This window comes from Mytilus edulis, chromosome 4 (genome assembly GCF_963676685.1).
Source record: "Mytilus edulis chromosome 4, xbMytEdul2.2, whole genome shotgun sequence".
Lineage (NCBI taxonomy): Eukaryota > Metazoa > Mollusca > Bivalvia > Mytilida > Mytilidae > Mytilus > Mytilus edulis.
The window spans coordinates 61378606-61388941 of NC_092347.1; the positions used below are offsets into that span (position 1 = coordinate 61378606).

General features: G+C 30.9%; 1 protein-coding gene across 1 annotated transcript in view; it reads right to left on the bottom strand.

Moving 5' to 3' along the window:
• LOC139521954 (collagen alpha-6(VI) chain-like) overlaps nucleotides 1-8352 on the bottom strand; it is a 36794-nt gene extending 28442 nt beyond the window's left edge. The window contains exons 1-6 of the mRNA XM_071315785.1: nucleotides 8239-8352; nucleotides 6663-6712; nucleotides 5575-5732; nucleotides 4487-4598; nucleotides 3711-3824; nucleotides 3054-3167 (exon numbers count right to left, since the gene is read on the bottom strand). Coding sequence (XP_071171886.1) covers nucleotides 3054-3167; nucleotides 3711-3824; nucleotides 4487-4598; nucleotides 5575-5732; nucleotides 6663-6702 — 538 coding nt within the window. The 5' untranslated portion in view covers nucleotides 6703-6712; nucleotides 8239-8352. The remainder of the gene's footprint in view (nucleotides 1-3053; nucleotides 3168-3710; nucleotides 3825-4486; nucleotides 4599-5574; nucleotides 5733-6662; nucleotides 6713-8238) is intronic.
• Between the last annotated feature and the right edge of the window lie 1984 nt (nucleotides 8353-10336).

Here is a 10336-nt window from a genome sequence, read left to right on the forward strand (position 1 = left end):
ACTCGATTCGTGTTCATTTCCAATTAAAAAAAATCATGTGATAGATCGATTCACTTTGGGTTCATAAGTAGAAAATTTGTCTGTAGTTTAGATCTTTTACACTAACCGTGATTTTGAAAGTGCTTTAGGTCAAGGACAAAAAAAAACATTTTTTTGCACTTGAACACTCCTTTACTTGTAACGTAAAAGATGAAGAAAATCTAATAAGACTCTAATTAGTAATAGACTGAAATATCTTTTGTAGAAGTGTTACTGTTTTGTTGAGATTTAACTAACATTTCTTTTCATATTTAGAATTATGTATTTTAATTGGATTCTGCCTTACTACCCTAAAATTAGTCCAGCTTTTCATTCAAAATCTACTGCTGTCAAAATTCTTATGCTATATAAAAACCACACAAAGAACAATACGAAGCAAAGTTCTATTTTCTTGCCGTTGAATAGAAAATATCAGTGTTGGTAAAAATAAGGAATGTTGTTATAATTTTCAATGTCAGATACAACTATAATAATTCACCAAAGTTTTAGGTAGATATACGCAATTGTAGTCGACTGTACGACCTTCATAGAGTGAGTAAAAGTCGCTATAAAAGGTTTAAACATGTGAAATATGAATATGAAACAATTCATATCAGAATATTAACTGCCTAATGTACATGTATAACAAAACAATTTACAAACAACAAATATTACCGAAATGAACCAACCACAACCACTAGACTACAGGTTCCTGACTTGATCCAAGGTTAATATTATAAAAATATCTTGAAACGTGTGCTTATTCTTTTGAATTACTTTTAAATTATTACTGATAACAAACTGTCATGGTATCAACAGAATCTTTTCTATCTATAAGAGAAACGTGAACTATATTAAAGACGTCATTGCATTTCAAGTGCTACAAGAAAGTATGAAAGAGCAACAGTTTTAATATAGACGACTGCATATATATAATCTACATATTTAGTTCTATTAATAAAACAAGGAGATGTGGTATGCCTCCCAACGAACAACAACAGAACAAGGATACTATATAAATAACCATAATGTTCAACGTCAGACGTCGACAAAATCGGTTTAACCCACCATATTTATATGCACCTCTGTCCCAAGTCGGACGAAGTCATGTTATAGATATGTCTTTGTGTAGTTATACATTTAGTTTGATGAACGATATTCTGACATTGTGCTTTACATCTAGATGACATCTATTTTTTTTCTCTCGGACCTATTCAGAACTTCTTGTATGGTGCTGACTGCTTAATATTGAAAAACTGTATTGGTGACCCCTGTCTGATAGTTTTGTATTTGTTGCTAATGTGATTGAATTTGACTGTTTTTATGACAGCTCCTTTTCCGCCTTTCACATAAATCATCAATGAAAACATCATTGCGCATGGAAAGCTGTAAAAGTCATCTTGATAACTAGCGAAACTAATCGTCAGGAAAAAAAACCCGCACTGGTTTACGCCAAAAACATTGAATAACACCAGTTATGCCATACAACAAATAACAACAATCAAAAATGAGAAGTCGTGGCTTGAAACAGGCACATAACGAATGTGGTCATAAAGTTCATCAAAAGAATCCTCTTTAATGTATTAATGTGTTGAAATGAAAGATTAAATATAGCCATGGAGTTTTAAAATAAAATTCTTGTTTTTATCCCAAACCAACTTATGATATTTGTTGATGATTAATTTTTATTGATTGTTGATTGCTTTATGTCCAGTGGCAAATATTTCACCATAGTTCTGGACGAGATCAAGTTAACAATAAATACAACAGGTACTAGTAGGTCTTTTAATAATAGAGGCCCATCCCGATGATGATCAGGGGGAATTTCGACTTCCACTGGAAAATAAAGGTATATATGTAAGGGACAAAAATTTTGCCATGCAACAAGAAGAGTTGTTGCAAGGGTTCTTAACAGAGATCTTGTCACTCTATTTACTCGAGGCATTGGATTAAACCTCGATATATGCATTCTGACAGGACGTAGCTGCAAATTTGATACATCTTTCACAGCCAGATGGACGCCCCACTTTAACAAGCTTTTTACTGCCGATCGGAACAGGACCAAGTGAGCATATTTCTTATCCCAACTCACCCTTGGGGCTTATGATATTTGTGATAGGGCCCCTTGTGATAGCATAACCGAGTTTTTTTTATTAGGTCTTGAATTTGACTACAACTTTCTGTACTTAAAAATGATTGAATTTTCAGTACTGTAAAATAATTAAATTTTCAGTACTGAAAAATGACTTAAATTTTCAGTTCTGAAAAATGACTGAAATTTTCAGTACTGAACATGACTGAAATTTTCAGTACTGAAAAATGACTGAAATTTTCAGTACTGAAAAATGACTGAAATTTTCAGTACTGAAAAATGGCTGAAATTTTCAGTACTGAAAAATGGCTGAAATTTTCAGTACTGAAAAATGACTGTAATTTTCAGTACTGTAATCAACTTTTTCCCAACATTACTGAAAATGATATAAAAGTTAATGTACTGAATAGTGATGTTTCCTAAAAGTACTGTTTATATAGCGGCATTTAATGTACTGTTTAGTAATGTTTACTAAACTTACTGTTTATATAGCGGCATTTAATGTACTGATTAGTAATGTTTCCTAAAAGTACTGTTTTTATAGCGGCATTTAATGTACATGTAAACGCTAGTCAAATTGTTGGTAGTGTAGAAGATAGGCGGAAAAAACTATTAGTGATATTAGTCGAAAACTAACTTACAACGCCATGGAATAAAACGAAAAAGGAAAGAAAGACAAACAACTGTAGGTAAAACAATGAAACTAAAGACAGAGCAGCACGAACCTCAATTCCAGAAACCAGATCATGTTATATATACTATAACGGATATCAAAGCCTATTTTCAATTGTATTTAAAAGTGGTTCTATACATCTAGAGTCCAAACTCATTGATTAAAATTAATTCTTTCTAAACAACATTTCTTATACTTGTGTACTGGACCATCGAACTTAATGATTCTTTTTATATATAGGAAATTATGAATTATCATTTTACATCTAACCTGTTTCACAAACAGTTCCTTCGTATCTCCCCGTACAGTCACAAGTAAAAGCGTTCCATAAATTGTTACATGAGCCACCATTTAAACAGGGAACAACCTGACACTCGTTAAGATCTGTAAAACAACGAACACAATGAATACTAGATAAGAATATGATAAAACACTTTTTTTTTAATTTATCTAACAGAACTTTTTCTGGTATGAGCTCATAGAAGTATTATATTGACGTCAGAGTTAAGCTTATACTTCTATGGGTAGCTTTAGTGCAATTATATTTTACATCAGGAAAAAGTTCTGTTCAGATGCCAACGGAGCTTTCCAAGGAAATTACAAAATATCAGCATATCTCAATCTTCAACAGTGGTGCTTAGCGCTAAATACCTAAAAGCTGCATTTGTTTAACTTAAACGGTATTGTATATCTATTGGTAGTGTATGCTACTCTATGAACTTATACTTAGGTTTTTTAGATTGTTCTTGAAGTATACTGGAAAAACAAAAACTCAGTTAGTTATTTATACCTTCTCGTAGCGCATTAAGTCATCTAATACTGGATCAAAACAACATTTCTCAGCAAAATAATTGTAGAAGAAACAAGTTTACTCACATTTAAAACAAGTGGTATACAACCTAAGAGTTACTTATTTGAAAACCCTACCTGTAGCACAGTCAGTTGCCGGATCCCAGCCTGGGACACATTGACAGTTATAGCTGGTACTTGTGTCCTGACACGTGGCTCCATTGTGGCATGGAAACGATAGGCATTGGTCATCTAATGACAATACAAAATTGATATATAATTCAAAGTCCACATCACACAAATAGATAAAAATAATAAAATTTTATATTGCTTGTACTTTGAATTACATTTTTTTGTATGATATATAGGTTATACCTATTATTGGTTCTTTGATTAAATTGGTTCTTTACTATGTTTTCTAGTCAACAAAAGAAAAGAAACAAGACAATGTGTTCCCATATATAATGAAATTTGATACACGTACCAAGTTAAACAATTGCCAAATTGCTATATTTAGTGTTATTTTCCTACTTTTTTCACTCAAAAATTTTAAAATCGATATTACAACTTAAAATTTCAAACTGACACATGGTCTGCCTAAAATTTTGAAAGCCTTTGCTGACATTTGAATACTTAATTATCATCTTCGATATTAGGTCCCGATTGTTGTCATCATATTCCGCAAAATGAATTTGACCCCTATGTTCAATATCACGGATTTTTTTGCTTTCCAATATGGTTAGATCTTTTAATCATATGCATATGTTTTTTTCAATGACTATTTTTATTGGATAATTTAACAGTTTTTCCTATTCATTAAATTTTCTAATGAGGTTCAGAAATGTGTATCGTTACTTGCGCTCACTAGTATATATTATTGAGTTATATCTGTCCTTAATTTAATTTTACATTACCTGTACATCCTAATGCGTAATGTGCTGGACAGGGTGTAGATAGGTAACACGCTTGTGTAGAAGTACAGGTATGACCCACACAATAAAGCTCACGAGATTGTTCGTTGTGCATCTGAAATTAATTGTTATTTTGTATATTTGACATGGAAAGCAACATAATAGTATAGGGTGAAAAGTTGGAAGTGTGCAGAACTACAACTAGTTAGTTGTTGATGTGTGAGACAAAAAATGCCACAACAGCTGTGTAATTGCGTCATCGCTGTTTCAGACCATTTTTAATTACTTGATTGAATATAATGCACATTTGTACCCATATGGGTTGAAGGCATACATAAATCAACATAGTAATTTTACAATACATCATACAGAAAAAAAAAACAAAAGAACCAAATGAAAATTACCATGATGGATGGTTGACACTTGTTACTGTATGCGATGGTTGTTTTCGTTTATTTTTTAACCATTGAATAAACCGTTGTTTTCTCTTTTGCATAGTTTCATATTTTTTCATTATAGGACCCTTTGAATCTTACTAGATCTGTACGGTTTTTGCTCATTATTAAAGGTAGTAAGGTGATCTACACACAGTTGATATAAATTCTAACCTCTCTGAAATATATCAGGAAAGACACCATTAAAACAGAAGCGATTCTACCGTAGAATAATTTTAGACAGTTCCAACCTAGAATAGTTATAAATAGTTTCAACATCTGAAATACTCTCACAGTTCTATCCCTGAACAAATGGATAGTTCTTCTAGCGAACAGTTTTATACATGTTTATCCTACAAATCAATTTCAGTTCTTTATACCAGTTCTGTGACAGATCATTTCGACAGTTTTAAAAAGAAGTTAGAACTTATCCCAAACATTTACGTCTTTTGGTTTCCAGTGGATAATTTTCCAATTGGCAATCATACCACATCTCCTTAAACATTTTCGTATTTCTATTTCTCAAAGAGGAGCCGCTATTTCTACTTTTTCTACAGCCCCTATTTGGACGTCGTCGTTGAATACTCGGTATATTTTTTTCGTTTGATATTATTATAAGTAAAATTTGTATTATTGTTTCAGAACTTAATTCTTTACCATACAGCTTGCTTTGTTTGCTTCACAATAATACTCGTCTGTATTGCAAATGGGATCACTTCTTTTGTTTCTTGTTGGAGCTTTGAGGAACGAGTGTGCTTCATGTCGTGGTATTTTCCATGGAGCTTCGACTTCTGCATAGTGTGCGTTAGACAATTCTACAAATAAGATATTATATGTTATTCAGGTCTCAGACAGGGTATATACTGTGACATTCCCGGCTTAGAGTTTATATCCCCTGAGCCGAAGGCGAAGGGGATATAAGCCCTAAGCCGGGAATGTCACAGTATATATCCTTTCTGAGACCTGAATTACACATATATTACGGATTACCCCTGACTTAATGTTATTTTCCAGTGCAGGTATTTGTTGACAACATGTATATTGAAAAACCCAACCTGATATGTTCGGCATACGTGAAGGATTTTCTAATTTGCTGTGAACATGGTGAACATAATTTTATCGTGTATGTAATAATTTATAATAACACTTTTAACATTACATTTAAGTATTATAAAAGTGTAAAATGCGTGATTTTGTATCAAAAATGTATTATTGACTGAAGCACGTCATTATTTTCCCTCTGTGAGCCTCTGACAGTCTGATAGCTTTTGACTACGTCACATAGTAACCGGTGTTATGATGACGTTTTTGAGGTTCCAATTGGGGATAAAAACGTCGTATATACCCCGGCAGTTTCCTGAATATATACTGACATCTCTGTGTTGTTATCCAATCACAAACCTCGACACATTTGTAATCCGTAATATATGTAGTTGTTCAATATTAGCCTTGTATAGAGGATAACTCTTAAAATAAATGTAATATTGCACTTTGTATGGTTCATTCGTTAATGTGTTATTCAAAATGTATAGCACTTAGAACTTATAAAAATAAATTCAAATGCGTTACAAAAAAAAGAATAATATTTTTAACTCTCTCTCTGTGACGGAAGCATTAATCACCTCTAAATTGAAAAGTTAATTACATTTGTATATAATTCATTTATAATCTTTTTAAATATTGAATAAATTAAACTCTTCAAAACATAAAAATATTATTGCTAGTATGTCTAATAGCTAACTTACCTATGAAAGAAAATACTAAGGCAATTTGTAAAATGAACATGTTGGTGCTGCTGAAAAGAAGGAAATATTCTTCTTCACATCAATATGTCTGCAGTAGATACTGATTCCCTTTATCTTAGATGATCTAACAAGAGAAGTATTTTTATTTTATTTGTTGGGGACTTTCGGGGAAAAAAATCTGTAGCAGAAAATGAAGAAAAAGAAAAGAAACAGGATAAGATTGAAATATTTAATAAATTTCTATTCTGTAGTGACTATTTCACGAACTTCAAATTTCTGGTTAATAAGTTTATATGTTTATATACAGTTAATTAAATTAGTAACTACTGTCGCCTTAATTTAGCCTTACTAACTGATTTTATATTGTAACCTATTTTTCTGTGAATTATGATTTATCATAGAATCTTTTTAGATTAATAACCAAGGAAATTGTCGTGAATGAAGGTCATGATAAAGATTTGCTTTCATCAAATGATTTCTAAATGTATTTATATGCTTAAGTTTGATTCCTGAATAGCAATATTACTCGATCAAAATAGGGACGTTTCCTCAAATTCTTCGTGAAAAGAGATTACCAAACTTTCGGCATATAGATCAATCCGTTTAGTAACTTTAAGAAATGTCCTTGTGTTTCTGTTGCAAGAAAAGTTGCTGCCAATATCGAATTAATTATCTTTGAGTCTACAACTTTTTTATTTACATCAGAGATCAGTTACATCTTGCATGCAATGATTTTGTATTATAAAAAAAAGCTGCTGTTCAAACTTGGTCAGGTACGTTCAAGCAAAAAACAGGAATGAAGAAAAAACCAAGATAATTGAGGGGAAAATATCAAAAGCGATATTAAATATTGGAATGATGAAGATGACCATCCCTCGTACAAAACATTTTTACCGTAGTACTTGCTTTCTGTCTTTCCCAAATCTGAACATCGTAAGCGGTTGTATATATTTTGCATCATAATGGTATGTCATTCGAAATATTTGTGTTTACGGTAGACCATGAACTATCTCTTATATTTTACCAATCGCATCCATTTTAGAGCATAACATATTGTTTATACACTTGTCTACAATTGAACTTCTTATATAGATGTCTTTTAATTTATTTTGTTTACCGTTGAATTGCTGTCTTATTGCTACATACACAATTTTTTTCCGACTTTTAGTTTTCATTATAGTGTTTATCATTGATGTTCACTTCGCAGGTTTTTGTCTGTTTTGTTTTGTCATTTTTTTTTTTTCTATTTTATTGTCTTTGCGAATAATATAAAAAAAAAATCTGAAATGAGAATACATTGACAACAAAAATGAAAAGGCGATCATCAAAAAGTTGTATTACTATTCTCGTTGATTTTACCATACGATTTATTAACTGTCATTCTATATTCACATAAACCATACACTGTATAAAAACTTGGATAAATCATAGCGGAAACAAATGATCTAGTCATCATTTGAGTAAGAAGCATCGAATATTTATTCTTAAACAGAAAAACAGTGTTAGACCACTACTTAATTTGTCAAGTAAACGAGCGGTATATTGTTTATTTTGTTTATTGATATAAACAGCCTACCTTGCCTTTGTCTTGGTAAATATTTCTCTGACTATAATTTCACAATATAATGCTCTTTTATAAAGGATTAAATATATATATATATGATTGGATGACAGAATTCGACTTCCTTGTTCCTATATTCTATATACTAGTACACATATACATAAATAATTAACCTATTCAGTGAAATTAAATACCTGTTAAATCTCTTTTATAATAGAAAAACCTTTAAACATAATGGAAATTCCAAACAGTCAATTATATTTTAAATATAAAGCTATTATATTAAAAATGTTTAAACACTTATATGTCTTTGAGCATAACTAAATGTAAACATTTAAATTTTGATTATTAAATTTATGTTATTTTAAAAAAAAAATGATACACTGGAATTATTGTGCATGATACTTCATAACTGTAATTTGAATTCAGATTCAACCAGCCCTACTAGTTGTTACCATCTATGTTGTTACCAATATCATCCACTCAGTTAACACATGATTCAAGTTTGTCATTGGCTTTAAAAGATGCTAGGATGAAATAATTGTTAATGTGTATTTTCCATCACAGCAATACATCAAATACATCAAACTATCTTTTGAAAAATTATCTATTTATTAGTATCAAATAGTACTGACATGATATCAAGAGGTTTTTTTCATATACACGTACGCATTTAAAGTCTGTAGCGATTTAATGTAACAGGTTATGAGAGCGCTAAATACCGAAAATTAAATAAAATGAGGGAGGCAATAAAAAAATACTCAAATGAAACAGATCATAGAAAGAAGAAGGACGAAAAGACCAACAATTCGATAAAAGCACAATAACAACATGGTTTAGTGACAATGGATTAACAGCTCGTTATACTAAATTGCTTATTTCCTAATAGATCAGAATCATGGACCACATTCACGTGTATATATAGAGGAACTTGCTTATCTAATTAAAATAATGACGCCTTCAATTTCTATGTTCATATTTCAAGTACATATAAAAGTAGGAGATATGGTTTAATTATCCGTAGGGCTACTAATCATGATAGTTCAAATAAAGTCGAAGTAAGCCGGCATAGGTCATCGTCAAGCCTTGAACAATGCGAGAAAATATATATAGTATTTTTGAGCTATGAAAGGCTGGTATATAATTCACATGTTTAACTTTTTACGTTTATATGTATTAAAGCAATAACAACTTAAAAATTTGGTTTCTATAATTTCTTTTTTCTTGCAAACATAATAAAATGGAATTATATCCAAACATACATATTTAACAGACATTAATTAAGTGAATTTAAAATTTTATTTTTAAAGCGACTTTAAATATGTTTTAAATGTGTCACGTTGTAGCGTTGTTGTTGTTTCAAATGTAAAAACCTAAAAAAAACCTCACAATGTACGCATGTGCAATCGAAACCGATAAAATATGGATGATAAAAGTATATGACACGACAATATTTAAATCAACTCAAAACATTCACAGTATATATCCACAATTGAAGCATTCACTGGAAAAAAGTAAATTCGCGAATACGTCGACATGCGACGTTCACGAAATATCATCTCTTAAAAAAGAGCAAATTAAATATGTTACAAGCATCCATTTCTAAAAAAAATGAATAGTAAGCATGGACTTATGTCAGAATGTTCAAAATATTTAAACAAAAATAAAACATGACATCTGTTATTTGATTTTTAAGGATGTGAACTTAAGCATGGATGCAATTTGGGTTCTCTTCATTACAAAATCACGAAACGTTAGGAGGTTGGTTAAGACCCATTTTTCTATGATTAAATATCGAATCAAAATAAATTGACGAAAGCGTATAGAAAACAATGGTACATCTACAAAATAAACACAGAATGGAAACTTCTGTCTGGATCATAAAAAAATGTAGGTGAAAACACTGTCCAAGTAGGTGCTATTTGGGTACCGTCACGTAATACGCATTCATATATTTTTTCTATTATTGTGATTATTGTATTTGCATTTGATCTTTGGCTGTACATTAATTCAAAAATTAGTCAGGCAAGTAACAAAGTATACCTTAAACCGTCAGCTAATGAAATGAGGAAGCCGAACATTCATTTAATGGCATGTAATTTTGACAAATTCG